This window comes from Synchiropus splendidus, chromosome 6 (assembly GCF_027744825.2).
Source record: "Synchiropus splendidus isolate RoL2022-P1 chromosome 6, RoL_Sspl_1.0, whole genome shotgun sequence".
Classification (NCBI taxonomy): Eukaryota; Metazoa; Chordata; class Actinopteri; order Syngnathiformes; family Callionymidae; genus Synchiropus; species Synchiropus splendidus.
The window spans coordinates 817,621-828,105 of record NC_071339.1 but is presented as its reverse complement, the minus strand read 5'-3'; the positions used below and the strand labels follow the sequence as shown (position 1 = coordinate 828,105).

The window sequence follows — 10,485 nt, the reverse complement described above, 5'->3', positions numbered from 1 at the left end:
GGATTAACTCTTCGCTGCCTTCCAAGGTCACACAAAGGACGACTGGCAAACCTGCCTCTGACAGCAGAGGCGGCGCACCAGTTGCTTCAGCTGCTTCCACTCGTTCTCTGCAGTGAGGGTGTCGTCTGAAAACCCTAAGCCCAAAGAGGACACAGACAAGGCCCAGGCAGGAAGCCGGGCACTGTCAAAATAAAACAGGAAGAAACCAACCCAACACAACTAACAAACTTGAACATAGCTGGCTGATGTGTGTGTCATGAAGTCAGGACGACCTGCAGGCACAATGCTGTGAACCTGGCTGCACTGCCAGCGGCCATCTTGCCTGACTATGATCCGACCCGATCAGGTTCGACTGCCTTTATTCTTGCCACCATGTTGGGGTACACACACTGTATCTGACACATATCATGTTTACCCCGACCCTAGATGAATCTGCTGAGGAGCAGCTCAGGCGAACATCTCAACTGACCGATGCATGATTGTCTGCTGTCCAAGGTCCTGCAGGGTAATGAGCTTCATCCTCCTCCTTCTGAACAGATGCCTCTTTTAAGGATTTCAGTTCAAGAAAAGAAACTTGGTTGCAGTTTAAATGAGTTCCATGTGCTCAATGTTGTCAGACCATAGACCAGCATCTTAGTCCAGTTTCAACTGGAAATAGTGAGTTGAACATTCTGGTCCAGAGCTCTGGTCTGAGGTCCATTTTTCCTTCACCATCTGAGTGATCATCTTGGACTCATATGAAATGTCACCAGTCTAAACCAGCGTTTTTCGCCCGGGGTGAGAGAGTGTCAGGTGTGTCACGGGAAACTGACCCAGTGTCCCCTCATGTGTCCGGAGACAGAGGCGGCGATATGACGCCATGCAGTCATGACAGTGAGAAGGTGTTGAGGAGCAACCAAGGTGAGGAGATGATCCCATGGACTGGCTGCCATTCTTTCTCTCCACTCTACTGTAGAGTGTGTTGATGCTGATGCTGATCCCTCCCTCAGTCAAAGCAGCGCTGCTGTGGTGCGCCGCGCTCCTCTTCCCACACACTCACAGCCAAGAAGCCGCTCACGTGCTTCAACAACTTCCAGCTGTTTCTAAAGCTGATGCGCCTCTAACTGGACCACACACCTTCACCACAGAACCATGGAGGGAGGGAGGGAGGGAGGGAGCTGCCACCAGGCCAAAGACTGTCTGCGGCGCAGAGCTAACAGAGCTAACGGCTAACCTGACCTGTCTGACTTCCAAACTGTATTGATGCTCATGGACTGTCAACGTTGGCTCTGGGCTTTAAAAGGTGGCTCTGGAAACTACAGTCACATCATGCAAAAGAGAAGTGATCCCATCCAAACCGTGATTTCAAGTCAGCAGGAGCCTGTTGAGGCCCACAGACAAAGATGACATCAGACTGATGAACGTTCCTTTATTGTGAATTTATTGACAGTTTTGGACATGAAGATTTCTCAGTATCAATGATGACGACGCGTCGCCTGCATGAGCACCTCAGCAGAAGGAATGAATAAATAAAATGCCAAACATTCTCCGTGACTAAAGCTTCTTCAGACGTTACAAATCAACTCTCTAGCAAAACAACGCATCCAAACGTTAGAAAATCATGTCCAGTCCAGAGTGTTGGAACGCAGTCAGTCGGAAGAGCATTTACAAAGTTGTGAGTCAGAACCAGCGGATCAGCTCAGAGGTTCAGTCCCCACCGAGGCCACACCCACCCGTCCGTCACAGCAGCCCTTCACCTCTTCTACAAGTCCCTTTGTCAGGAAGAAACAAACAGTTGCTCAGGTTTGCCTCTTCAAACGGCAGCAACAGCACAGCTCCATCATTCCTTCATTCCCCATCACAGCACTGTTTAACCATCCGATGTGAAGTTTGTTCCACTGCTTCAAGTTTCATTGAACTTGCGGCAAACGTGTTTGATTATTTATTTACATCTAACAGTTTTATACATATGTCTGTCACGTTTTTCATTCACATTTCTGCTAAATTCACTTTGTTTCTCTCTGTTTCTCTTTACATTTCCTCACAGAATCATTCCACAGAATTTCATTCTTTTTCAATGGATGAGTTTTGCCGTGGCTGAAGTCGATGAACATTTTCATGCTGTTGGATGGAAGGGGCCTGTGTCGCCGCCTCATGAGGTGACGTGACTCTGTTGGGGCTGCTGACAAGACAGTGAACCCATGTCTCTACTGACCCCCTGAACAACTGGGGAAGAAAAATCGACAAGCGCTGAGTCTCACATTCTGGAAACTGTGATGCAGAGGAAGCGAGGACGCTGTAGCCCATGATCCAGAGCCAGACGGGAGTCAAAGCTCTTGCATCAGGTGGGTGGTCGTGTGGATGTGGCCTCGCTCAGACAGTGACGTCCGGATCCATCAAACTCGACGTCACGCACTGCGGGTTCTGGCCAATCTAATCTCCTTGCACTGTACACGGATCCTGGGCAGGAGTTCCGAGGACCACGAGGTTGTGATGGGTCCCACAACACCGATGAGCGGCGCGCGCTCCGAGCTCACTGAGCAATCCCCGCGTCGGTGCGCGTTCAGACAGTCACCTGACTAGGTGGACTTGCGCTGTTTCTAAGGAAGCACATCTGTCAACAGGCTGAAACTGCTGGAAGAACTTAACGTCACGGCTCCTTGTGAACGTCTGTGTGGATCTTGTGAGCAGCTCCAAGGGAAACGCCAGCGGTCGGTCGCCGCGTGGGACCATCTTCATCTCCTGTCGGAGAGATCTTTACCCAGTTTGTCTCACATTTTCGACCTGTCTTGTTCCAATCCGATTGAAATTAATTTCAAGGTATAATTTCATTTAGAAGATTTTAAAACAATGGAATTTTTTTAATAAAAAAAATAGGTTTTTCACATGATGTTGTCATGGTCTAAAGATGTGGAATGAATGCAGAGACTTCAGTGATGTTATTGTCGACAGCAGGTCCTCAGGTCAGCGTCAGCTCAGTCTGTCGAGTCAGTTTACTGTCCAGCAGGTGTCAGTGTTGAGCGAGGCAGCATCAACACGGTGTGTCGTTGTGTCTAAATGCTTCATGATGCCTCATTTACACATCACCACCATGTGGCACCAGTGACCCGGCTCTATGCTTTGAGCTGCTCAGCGCAGCGTCTCAGACACCTTCAGTGGATGATGGGTTCTAGAGTTGAAGCATGGTCACATTCACATCAGTCGCTAAGCTCTTGTCCTTCATCTTCTCAGCTGGAGGCTTGGACGGAGGAGGGCCTGGCCTGACGTGTGGGAGCGCTGCGTTTACATGGACAGCACCAACCCAACTGCCCTACGATACAAGAGGAGGCTCCGCCCACCGCGCTAAACCTGAGTTACTGGAGGATATTCGATCCAACCCTGCTGACGTGAGGCTTTCACCCAATGTGCTTCTTTGAGCTCTGGGACTGGAGGACTCCCTCATGTTTGAACGAAGCCTTGCTGTCTCTGATGGTTGCAGCACCAGAAGTTTTATTGTACAGGATCTTTTCAGAGAGTCAGTGGTAAACATCTCACTCAACCATGGTGCTGACAGTGAGGGTTGTTTCCACCGTTCAAAAATAAATACACACATAAATAAGGTCGTTCTTCTGCACTGTTGGAGCTGGGAGAGGTCCAACAGTCTCTCTGGGATCCTTCAACGGTCTTCATGTGTGTCTGAACACCAGGAGGCGCAGCTCTGGCTCACTGTCCTTTCAACACCAAGACCTCTCAGTGAGTCTGAGACTCGGTGTGGGTTTCATGAGACTGACTTGTCAGCAGATCCAGCCATGACGGCGTGGTTTCAAGTCAAAGCCCCTTCATCTCTCAGTTCTGCTGATGGCAACTTTTCGGCGCTCTACAGCCAAGCCTTGCATAAACGCAGTGCCCACCCAGTCTGGAGGCGGAGCCTCAGATGTTTTCTTGTGTCCTTCTCCCTTGTGACTCTCCAGAAAACATCACCAAAATAAAGCGAATGAAGTTAAAAACCTGGAGTCAACTCTCAAACAGGCTCCACACTGGTGCCTGAAGCTTGAAGCCAGAACCAAGAACTGAGTCGTGTGTGGGCTCCACTGGACCAGACTGGGTTCCCAACACACTCCACACTCACTTGTGTCTGTGCTGCCACTGACACCGTCTCAACAGCAGGCGGCAGAAAAACAGTGATGATGTGCAGCCAAACATCTGACCTAAGCTTCATGGGACTCTCCTCCAGCGTGCACGTCCTGTGATGCGCCTCTGGATTACAGGTTCATGATGAGACACGTTGCTCCTGCGGCCGCTTCCTGTCACCTACACTTCATGTGTTCCTCCATCAGACCAGTCAAACACCAACACAACTTCCCGGTATCAATAAAAGTCCCCAACAGATGAAGTGCGGAGGAGCTGGGTGAAGCTGGTAGGCAACAACTCATCATTCTCTGCTCCACACTGTGATGATGATGATGATGATGATGATGGTGGCGGTGGTGGTGTGCTTCCTCCTCAGGTCTGGCCTGCACAGACCAGCTGCCGACGACGTGCCAAGAGATGGAGACGGCCATGTCTGGTCTCACTCGTGTCTGGATGGAGCTGCTCACACCTACATGTGTGTCGATCGCCGTATCACTGTCAGGACCATTGTGCATGAAAGCAGCACTTTTCATATCAAAACGGTGAATTTCTACATCCAACAAAAATGTGCTCGGCATCCGTTGAGCTGGGCGTCTGCTTATTGCTCAATATGACCGTGACCTTGGCCAAGGTCATCAGGGTGAGGGCAGTGTCTGGTGTAAACAATCGTTCGGATCTTGGCAAGTTAGAACTCTATCATTTCAGGGGTTATTCTTAATTTACGTATAAAACTGACCTAGATTTCTTTTTAAATAGTTAATTTTAATATCAGGTTTTAAATATATATTTACTGCTAAGTCGCTATCACACAATATCAAAGAGCCATTGAAGACGTTTTAGCGCTCTACAGTTTGTTACTGCATACCAAGTATTGTACATGATGGAAGGTTTGTGCTTCCACTGGTGTCTGTGAGGACGTGTGTGAGACTTCAGTAACAAAGTGTGGAGGTCACACACAGAAGGCTCCGACCCCTGTGTGTGTGTGTGTGTGTGTGGCGGGTGGGGTGTCCAAGGGGGCGGTGTGAAGGAGAAGGTTGGAGAGGACCGGCAGATGAGCCCCACCCTCCTGCGAAAGTGTGACGGATGCTTCGTCTTCTCTCTTTCCACAACAAATTTGTGCTTATTAAGGCGGCCATTTTGTCGGAAAACAAGCGCGAACATGACGTCAGAAAGGAAGAGAAATGGTCGTGGACTTGCTCCATAGAGTTCAGGTGTGGTTCTGAGGTTCTGTGTGAGAAGGTTTGCACCATGACTTGGATCCGCCCGCCCGCCCGGGACTCCGCCCCTCTTCTATACATGCACGGAGGGCACGCTCTTGTTGAGCAGCTGGGCTCTCATCAGCTGGACGCTGGTCATAATCTTCTTCTGATGACCCATGAGTGTCACCCCCAGCCTCTGGATGTCTCTGCAAGACAGGAGGACACATCCGTCACCACTCGGCAGACCTTCACACTGGCCTGTCCTTCAGACAACACAAGCCCTGCTTTCCAGCGTGTCTGCCATGAAGACGGGGTAATGTTCAGTCGCTCGTACTCCGACTTTTATCTTGTTTGCATCTTGTTTCATTGCTTCAGTCTCTCCGCTCAGATGTCGTCGCTTCACAACAACAATGGAGGACTCAGGCTGTGTCCCATCTCTCCCCCGACACTGGGCTCAGTGTGGCGTGTCCCACTCCTCCTCACTGGCCGTTCACCACTTGATCACATGACCCCTTCAAACCCAGGGAGCTCCGGAGCTGACTTGAAACCAAGTGGGAAGATGAAGTGTGGAGAGATGTCCAGGAGACCAAAGGACTTGATTTCACAACAGTGTTGGACAGGACAACAGGGACCTGTTAGTAGCCAGGACCACTCTTCCCTGTGCTGACTTTCACATGTCAGCGATATGCAGGAAACAAAACACAGCACGGCAGCCAATGACACGCTGTCTTCAAGTCATGAAGTGTCGTCCCAATTCTTAGGGACTTCACTTGGTCGTCGGAGGGCGCTTCATAGTGGAGGGCAGTCAGAACCAAGTGCGGGTGTTAGGCGGGAGACACGGCCTAATACTCAGGTCAGGTTATCTTTTGGTTCTCTGTGTGCTTTTATTTTGTTACTTCCTGTGTTTCCTATTCCTTCCATTGTTTTATCTTGAGAGCAGCAGCGCAGCTGGATCCCATACCGCTGATCAGACTCTATTGATTTCTACACCTGGGTTCCAGTCTGGGCTGCCAGATGGTCACTTCATGTTCCCACGGTAAAACTCTCTCCTGACCCTCCGATCCCTCGTTGCTCCTGCTTATATCTCTATACTCGGCGTGTGTGCTTGTATCTTTTCTGCTGCCTGTTTAGTTGTCCTCCTCACTTGTTTTCTTTAGTCGTCTCGATCGCGTGTGAGTGTTCTTGTTTAAACGTACCTTTTCTGTTTCCCTGCATCATAGTTTATCCTTGTGTGTTTAGAACCACCACCGAGCGCTGTGTGTTATTTGGCCCGCGTGACTTTTGTTTCCGAGAGCGTTTCACTTGTCCCGTTAATGAGGTTGGAGCTTAATTCGCCTGCTTTTCTGTTTTCAGGTTTCCACCCCCTCCCCACGTGTCTGTCCTCCTCGCTGCACTTCTGGTGTCGACGTCCTCAGTTATTCACTCCTGTTTGTGTCTTTTGTATTCAATTTATTGTTAACTCTGCTCTCGTGGTTTGAGTTTTCAGGACACTGACAGCGATCAGTTGGGTCGGACTCTCTGAGTGATCATGACAGAGGTGGCTCAAACTCTTTGGCTCCTCTTTCATGATAATAAGCAGCACATGAGACAGAAGAAGACGTCTCAAACAAGAACTTCCACTGAAATATGAGTCTGCGGAGCGTGACCTGCCACGGGTCAACAGGGGCCCCGGTGGACCCCAGTGCACGATGTGGGGCCCCTGAACCTATATATGGGCTCAGCAAGTGTAGACGGGGAGCTTGTTTCCATGGCAACCGTACACACTAGACAGCCTTTTCGGGGCTGTTTTGGATCGTTCGTGGAGCGATGCAAACTCTATAATCCACCATTGTTTTGGATCAGAGGCACCTCCCATACACAAGTTCCAAGTGGGTGGTGAATCCCCGGCACATCAACACACCAAACTCAGGCCACCTGATCTGTGCGTGCACCATGACGTCTCTGTGTCTGTGTGAGAGCATTGCAGCACGCGCTGTGGCTCATTTTCGGTGTTTTTTGTGGACGTATGAGGAACATCTCCCTCGTGACAGAGCTTCACTGAGCGTGGTGGGGAAAGAGAAAGCATTCAGCATCTCCAGGTCCCCTCCTCAGACAAGTGGTCTGGACTTCATCAAGTTCAACTCACCCTTGGTTCATGGAGACCACGTGGCCCAGGGTGTGGTAGCCTCCAGCAGCAAAGTGGTCCTTGTAGCGGCCCATCTTGATGGTGTCCAGCCAGTCGTCCACGGAGTGGCAGCTGCTGAAGTCAGGAACCGCTGGTTCCATCCTGGGGCTGTTTAAGCTGCAGGTGAAGACAGAGCAAGGAGTTCAGGAAACAACAGAGGCGCCGCGGCTGGACGGAGACCGGATCAGAACATTTGAAATGAGTCGGTGGGTCCTGGTGCGCCGGGGTGAATGAACGCGGCGAGAAACCCCGTCTGCCCCATCACGCACCGCTGCTCAGGAGAAGTTGTAATTTGCAGCTCGCAGGGTCTCCATCCCACATCATTCCCATCAAGGTCGATACCCCAGCCAGGCTTTCACTTCGCCGCCGGTGCGCAAGCTCATCAGAGAGTGAAGCAGACGGCTCACTTCATCAAACTTTATCGAGCCGCTCTGGTCTTCGACGCTGGCGGGACCTGATGAGATTTGCTCGGCTCGGACAAACTCAAGCGCCTGTCACCGAACGGTGTCCAGCGGATCATCCTCTCACAGGACGGCCGGCGCCTCAGACTCGCGTGCGAGGTGGTGTTTGATCAGACGTTATTAGAGAGAGACTGGCTGCGTGAGCACCCACCTGCCAAAAGGATCCAGGGACTTCAGGTTGTCAGGGTTGCGGATTAGCTTGTCCAGGACGGTGACGATCTGGCAGAAGCGCGGCCGCTCGCTGCGATCCTTCTGCCAGCAGTCCAGCATCAGCGTGTGCAGCGAGGCGGGGCAGCCCATCGGCGCCGGCAGCCGGTAGCCCTCCTCCACCGACTTGATCACCTGCGGGAAACAAGCTGCGCCGTCACCCACAGACGCGGCGGGCTCAAACGCAGGACTCAAACGGCTCACGTCTCTGTTGGTCAGGTTCCAGTACGGCCGCTCTCCGTAGGACATCACCTCCCACATCACCACCCCGTAGCTCCACACGTCACTGGAGGAGGAGAACTTCCTGTAAGCGATGGCCTCAGGAGCGGTCCAGCGGATCGGTATCTTCCCGCCCTGAGGAAGGACATGAGACCATCAGAGTTCAGTTGAGCAGCCGGGGACACCACCACCGACAGAAACTAGCGGTGGGATTCATTTCAAAAAATTGGGATGAATTCATCTCCGTGAGTCGCAGTTGAATGGTATCAGAATATTTGCCACATTTATCAACGTGAATGAATGTGGTACATGACTGAATCCAATGATGGAGCCACACAGACATTTAAACAGCAGAATATTGTTGATTCTGCATCAGTTTGACAACAGCACAATAAATCACCATGGTGGCTCTATTCAAGTCTTTATATCACCTGAGTTCAACTGACGCTCTTTTCATGTCTTGGAAATATTTGCGTAAGAATCTCAATGTGATAAGAATCTCAAGTCCATTCAGAGTAATGAAAACAAACGTTTGACTCTGGGCTGCTCCCCCTGCTGGATGCATTGGTGAACAGCAACATGAAGAGGTGTGGAAGCATGCGATCGGTGACGTAACATGGTTAGAAATGGGTCCAGTTTCGTCGGTGAGGGGAGCATCGCTCTGCTTTATTCATGTGTATGCAGTCCACGGCATCCGGACCGGAGTGTAGTCGAGTCCTGTTCACGTCAGAATGACTTCCAACTGACTGCTGTGCACGTCCGTGTCTCGATTCCGAGGCTCTCCCAGAATGTTGATATTCCAAATCCCAGCATGTTTCTAATCATATTTCATTGGAGGAAGAAAAGGACTTTCAAGTGAAATTGAACTTTTCAACCACAAACCCAGAATCATCAAAGGGAGTTTCCAAATGAGCGTGACGCCTCCACAAAGCAGACAAGAGGCTCCCGGGGGGGTTTGGAGGACGATCAAGGCCGGATCACAGACGGCGCTGTGTGCAGACGGCTTTCAGGTGAGCAGGAGATCTCTGGCTGGAAAAAGCCTCCAACACAGTGGGAGAGGATGAAAGAGACGTGTTCTCCTCAGGAAGCTGTTTTAGGCAGCGCACACTCCCGCTTGGTTCTAATGCAGCGCTTGTTTATTGGCTGCAGAGAAAGCACACACCTCTTGGCAGGCGGCCGGAGGACGGTTGTCCAGAGATCCAACCTCAAAGCGCCTCCCTCCGCTAACAGCAGCCCATTGATATGACAGTGATGCGCCCTCCACCTCAGTAAGAGCCGAGCCGACACTCGGTGACTGCGCTCTACTGCAAACATTCTTGTGTGTGAGGGCGTGGTCTGCTGTACTTGTGAGGACCAAGGCTTGACAGGCCTCCACCTTGTGAAGGCCTCATGTCCTGTCCTCACAAGGTTTAGATATGTTTTCAATATTCCTTCAATGTATTTTGAGGAACAAAAAACAGGAGAAGAACAATTTAGTCTTAAAACCAAAACATGCGATATTTACTGCTGAAGTAGTGGGGGTGGTGGTGGTGACTAAAAAAGAGAGAACAAAAAAAAGTAGAAATTTTACAGCACATCAGTTTTAGTCTGACGTCAAATGGCTGCATATGGCCCCCGGGCCGCACTTTGCTCAGGTCTGGTTCAGAGGACTAAAAGCTCAGTAAAAGCAGTTTGTTATCGTGAGGTTCCAGGCCTGGTTCAGGTGAACCATGTGTTTTGGATGGGCTTGCGAGAACGTGAGAACTCACCGTGGTGGTGTAGGCGGCGTCCGGATCGTCCTCCAACACTCTGGAAAGGCCGAAGTCGGACACTTTACACACCAAGTTGCTGTTGACCAGAATGTTGCGGGCGGCCAGGTCTCGATGGATGTAGCCCAGGTCCGACAAGTAGGTCATGCCGGCCGCGATGCCCCGCAGCAGCCCCACCAGCTGGATGACCGTGAACTGACCGTCGTGTCTCTGAGTGACGCAGAAGACACGCCGCTTCACCAGCAGACAGTGGGACACCGAGGAGGCCTCTCAAGTGGAGGCAGTCCAGAGGGAGTGGAGAGCAGAAGCACAAGGGTCCAGCACCTACCCTCAGGAAGGTGTCCAGGGAGCCGTTCTCCATGTACTCGGTGATGATCATCACTGGCTTGCCTGCGCAC

The 10,485-nt window shown here is 51.1% G+C and overlaps 1 protein-coding gene across 3 annotated transcripts in view; it reads right to left on the bottom strand.

The window, feature by feature from the left end:
* Positions 1 to 1,412: 1,412 nt before the first annotated feature.
* epha8 (eph receptor A8) overlaps positions 1,413 to 10,485 on the bottom strand; it is a 74,466-nt gene continuing 65,393 nt past the window's right edge. For all 3 annotated transcript variants that reach the window (XM_053867294.1, XM_053867295.1, XM_053867296.1), the window contains 6 exons: positions 10,416 to 10,477; positions 10,088 to 10,297; positions 8,325 to 8,474; positions 8,065 to 8,255; positions 7,414 to 7,569; positions 1,413 to 5,494 (listed from right to left, as the gene is read on the bottom strand). In XM_053867294.1, coding sequence (XP_053723269.1) covers positions 5,380 to 5,494; positions 7,414 to 7,569; positions 8,065 to 8,255; positions 8,325 to 8,474; positions 10,088 to 10,297; positions 10,416 to 10,477 — 884 coding nt within the window. In that variant the 3' untranslated portion in view covers positions 1,413 to 5,379. The remainder of the gene's footprint in view (positions 5,495 to 7,413; positions 7,570 to 8,064; positions 8,256 to 8,324; positions 8,475 to 10,087; positions 10,298 to 10,415; positions 10,478 to 10,485) is intronic.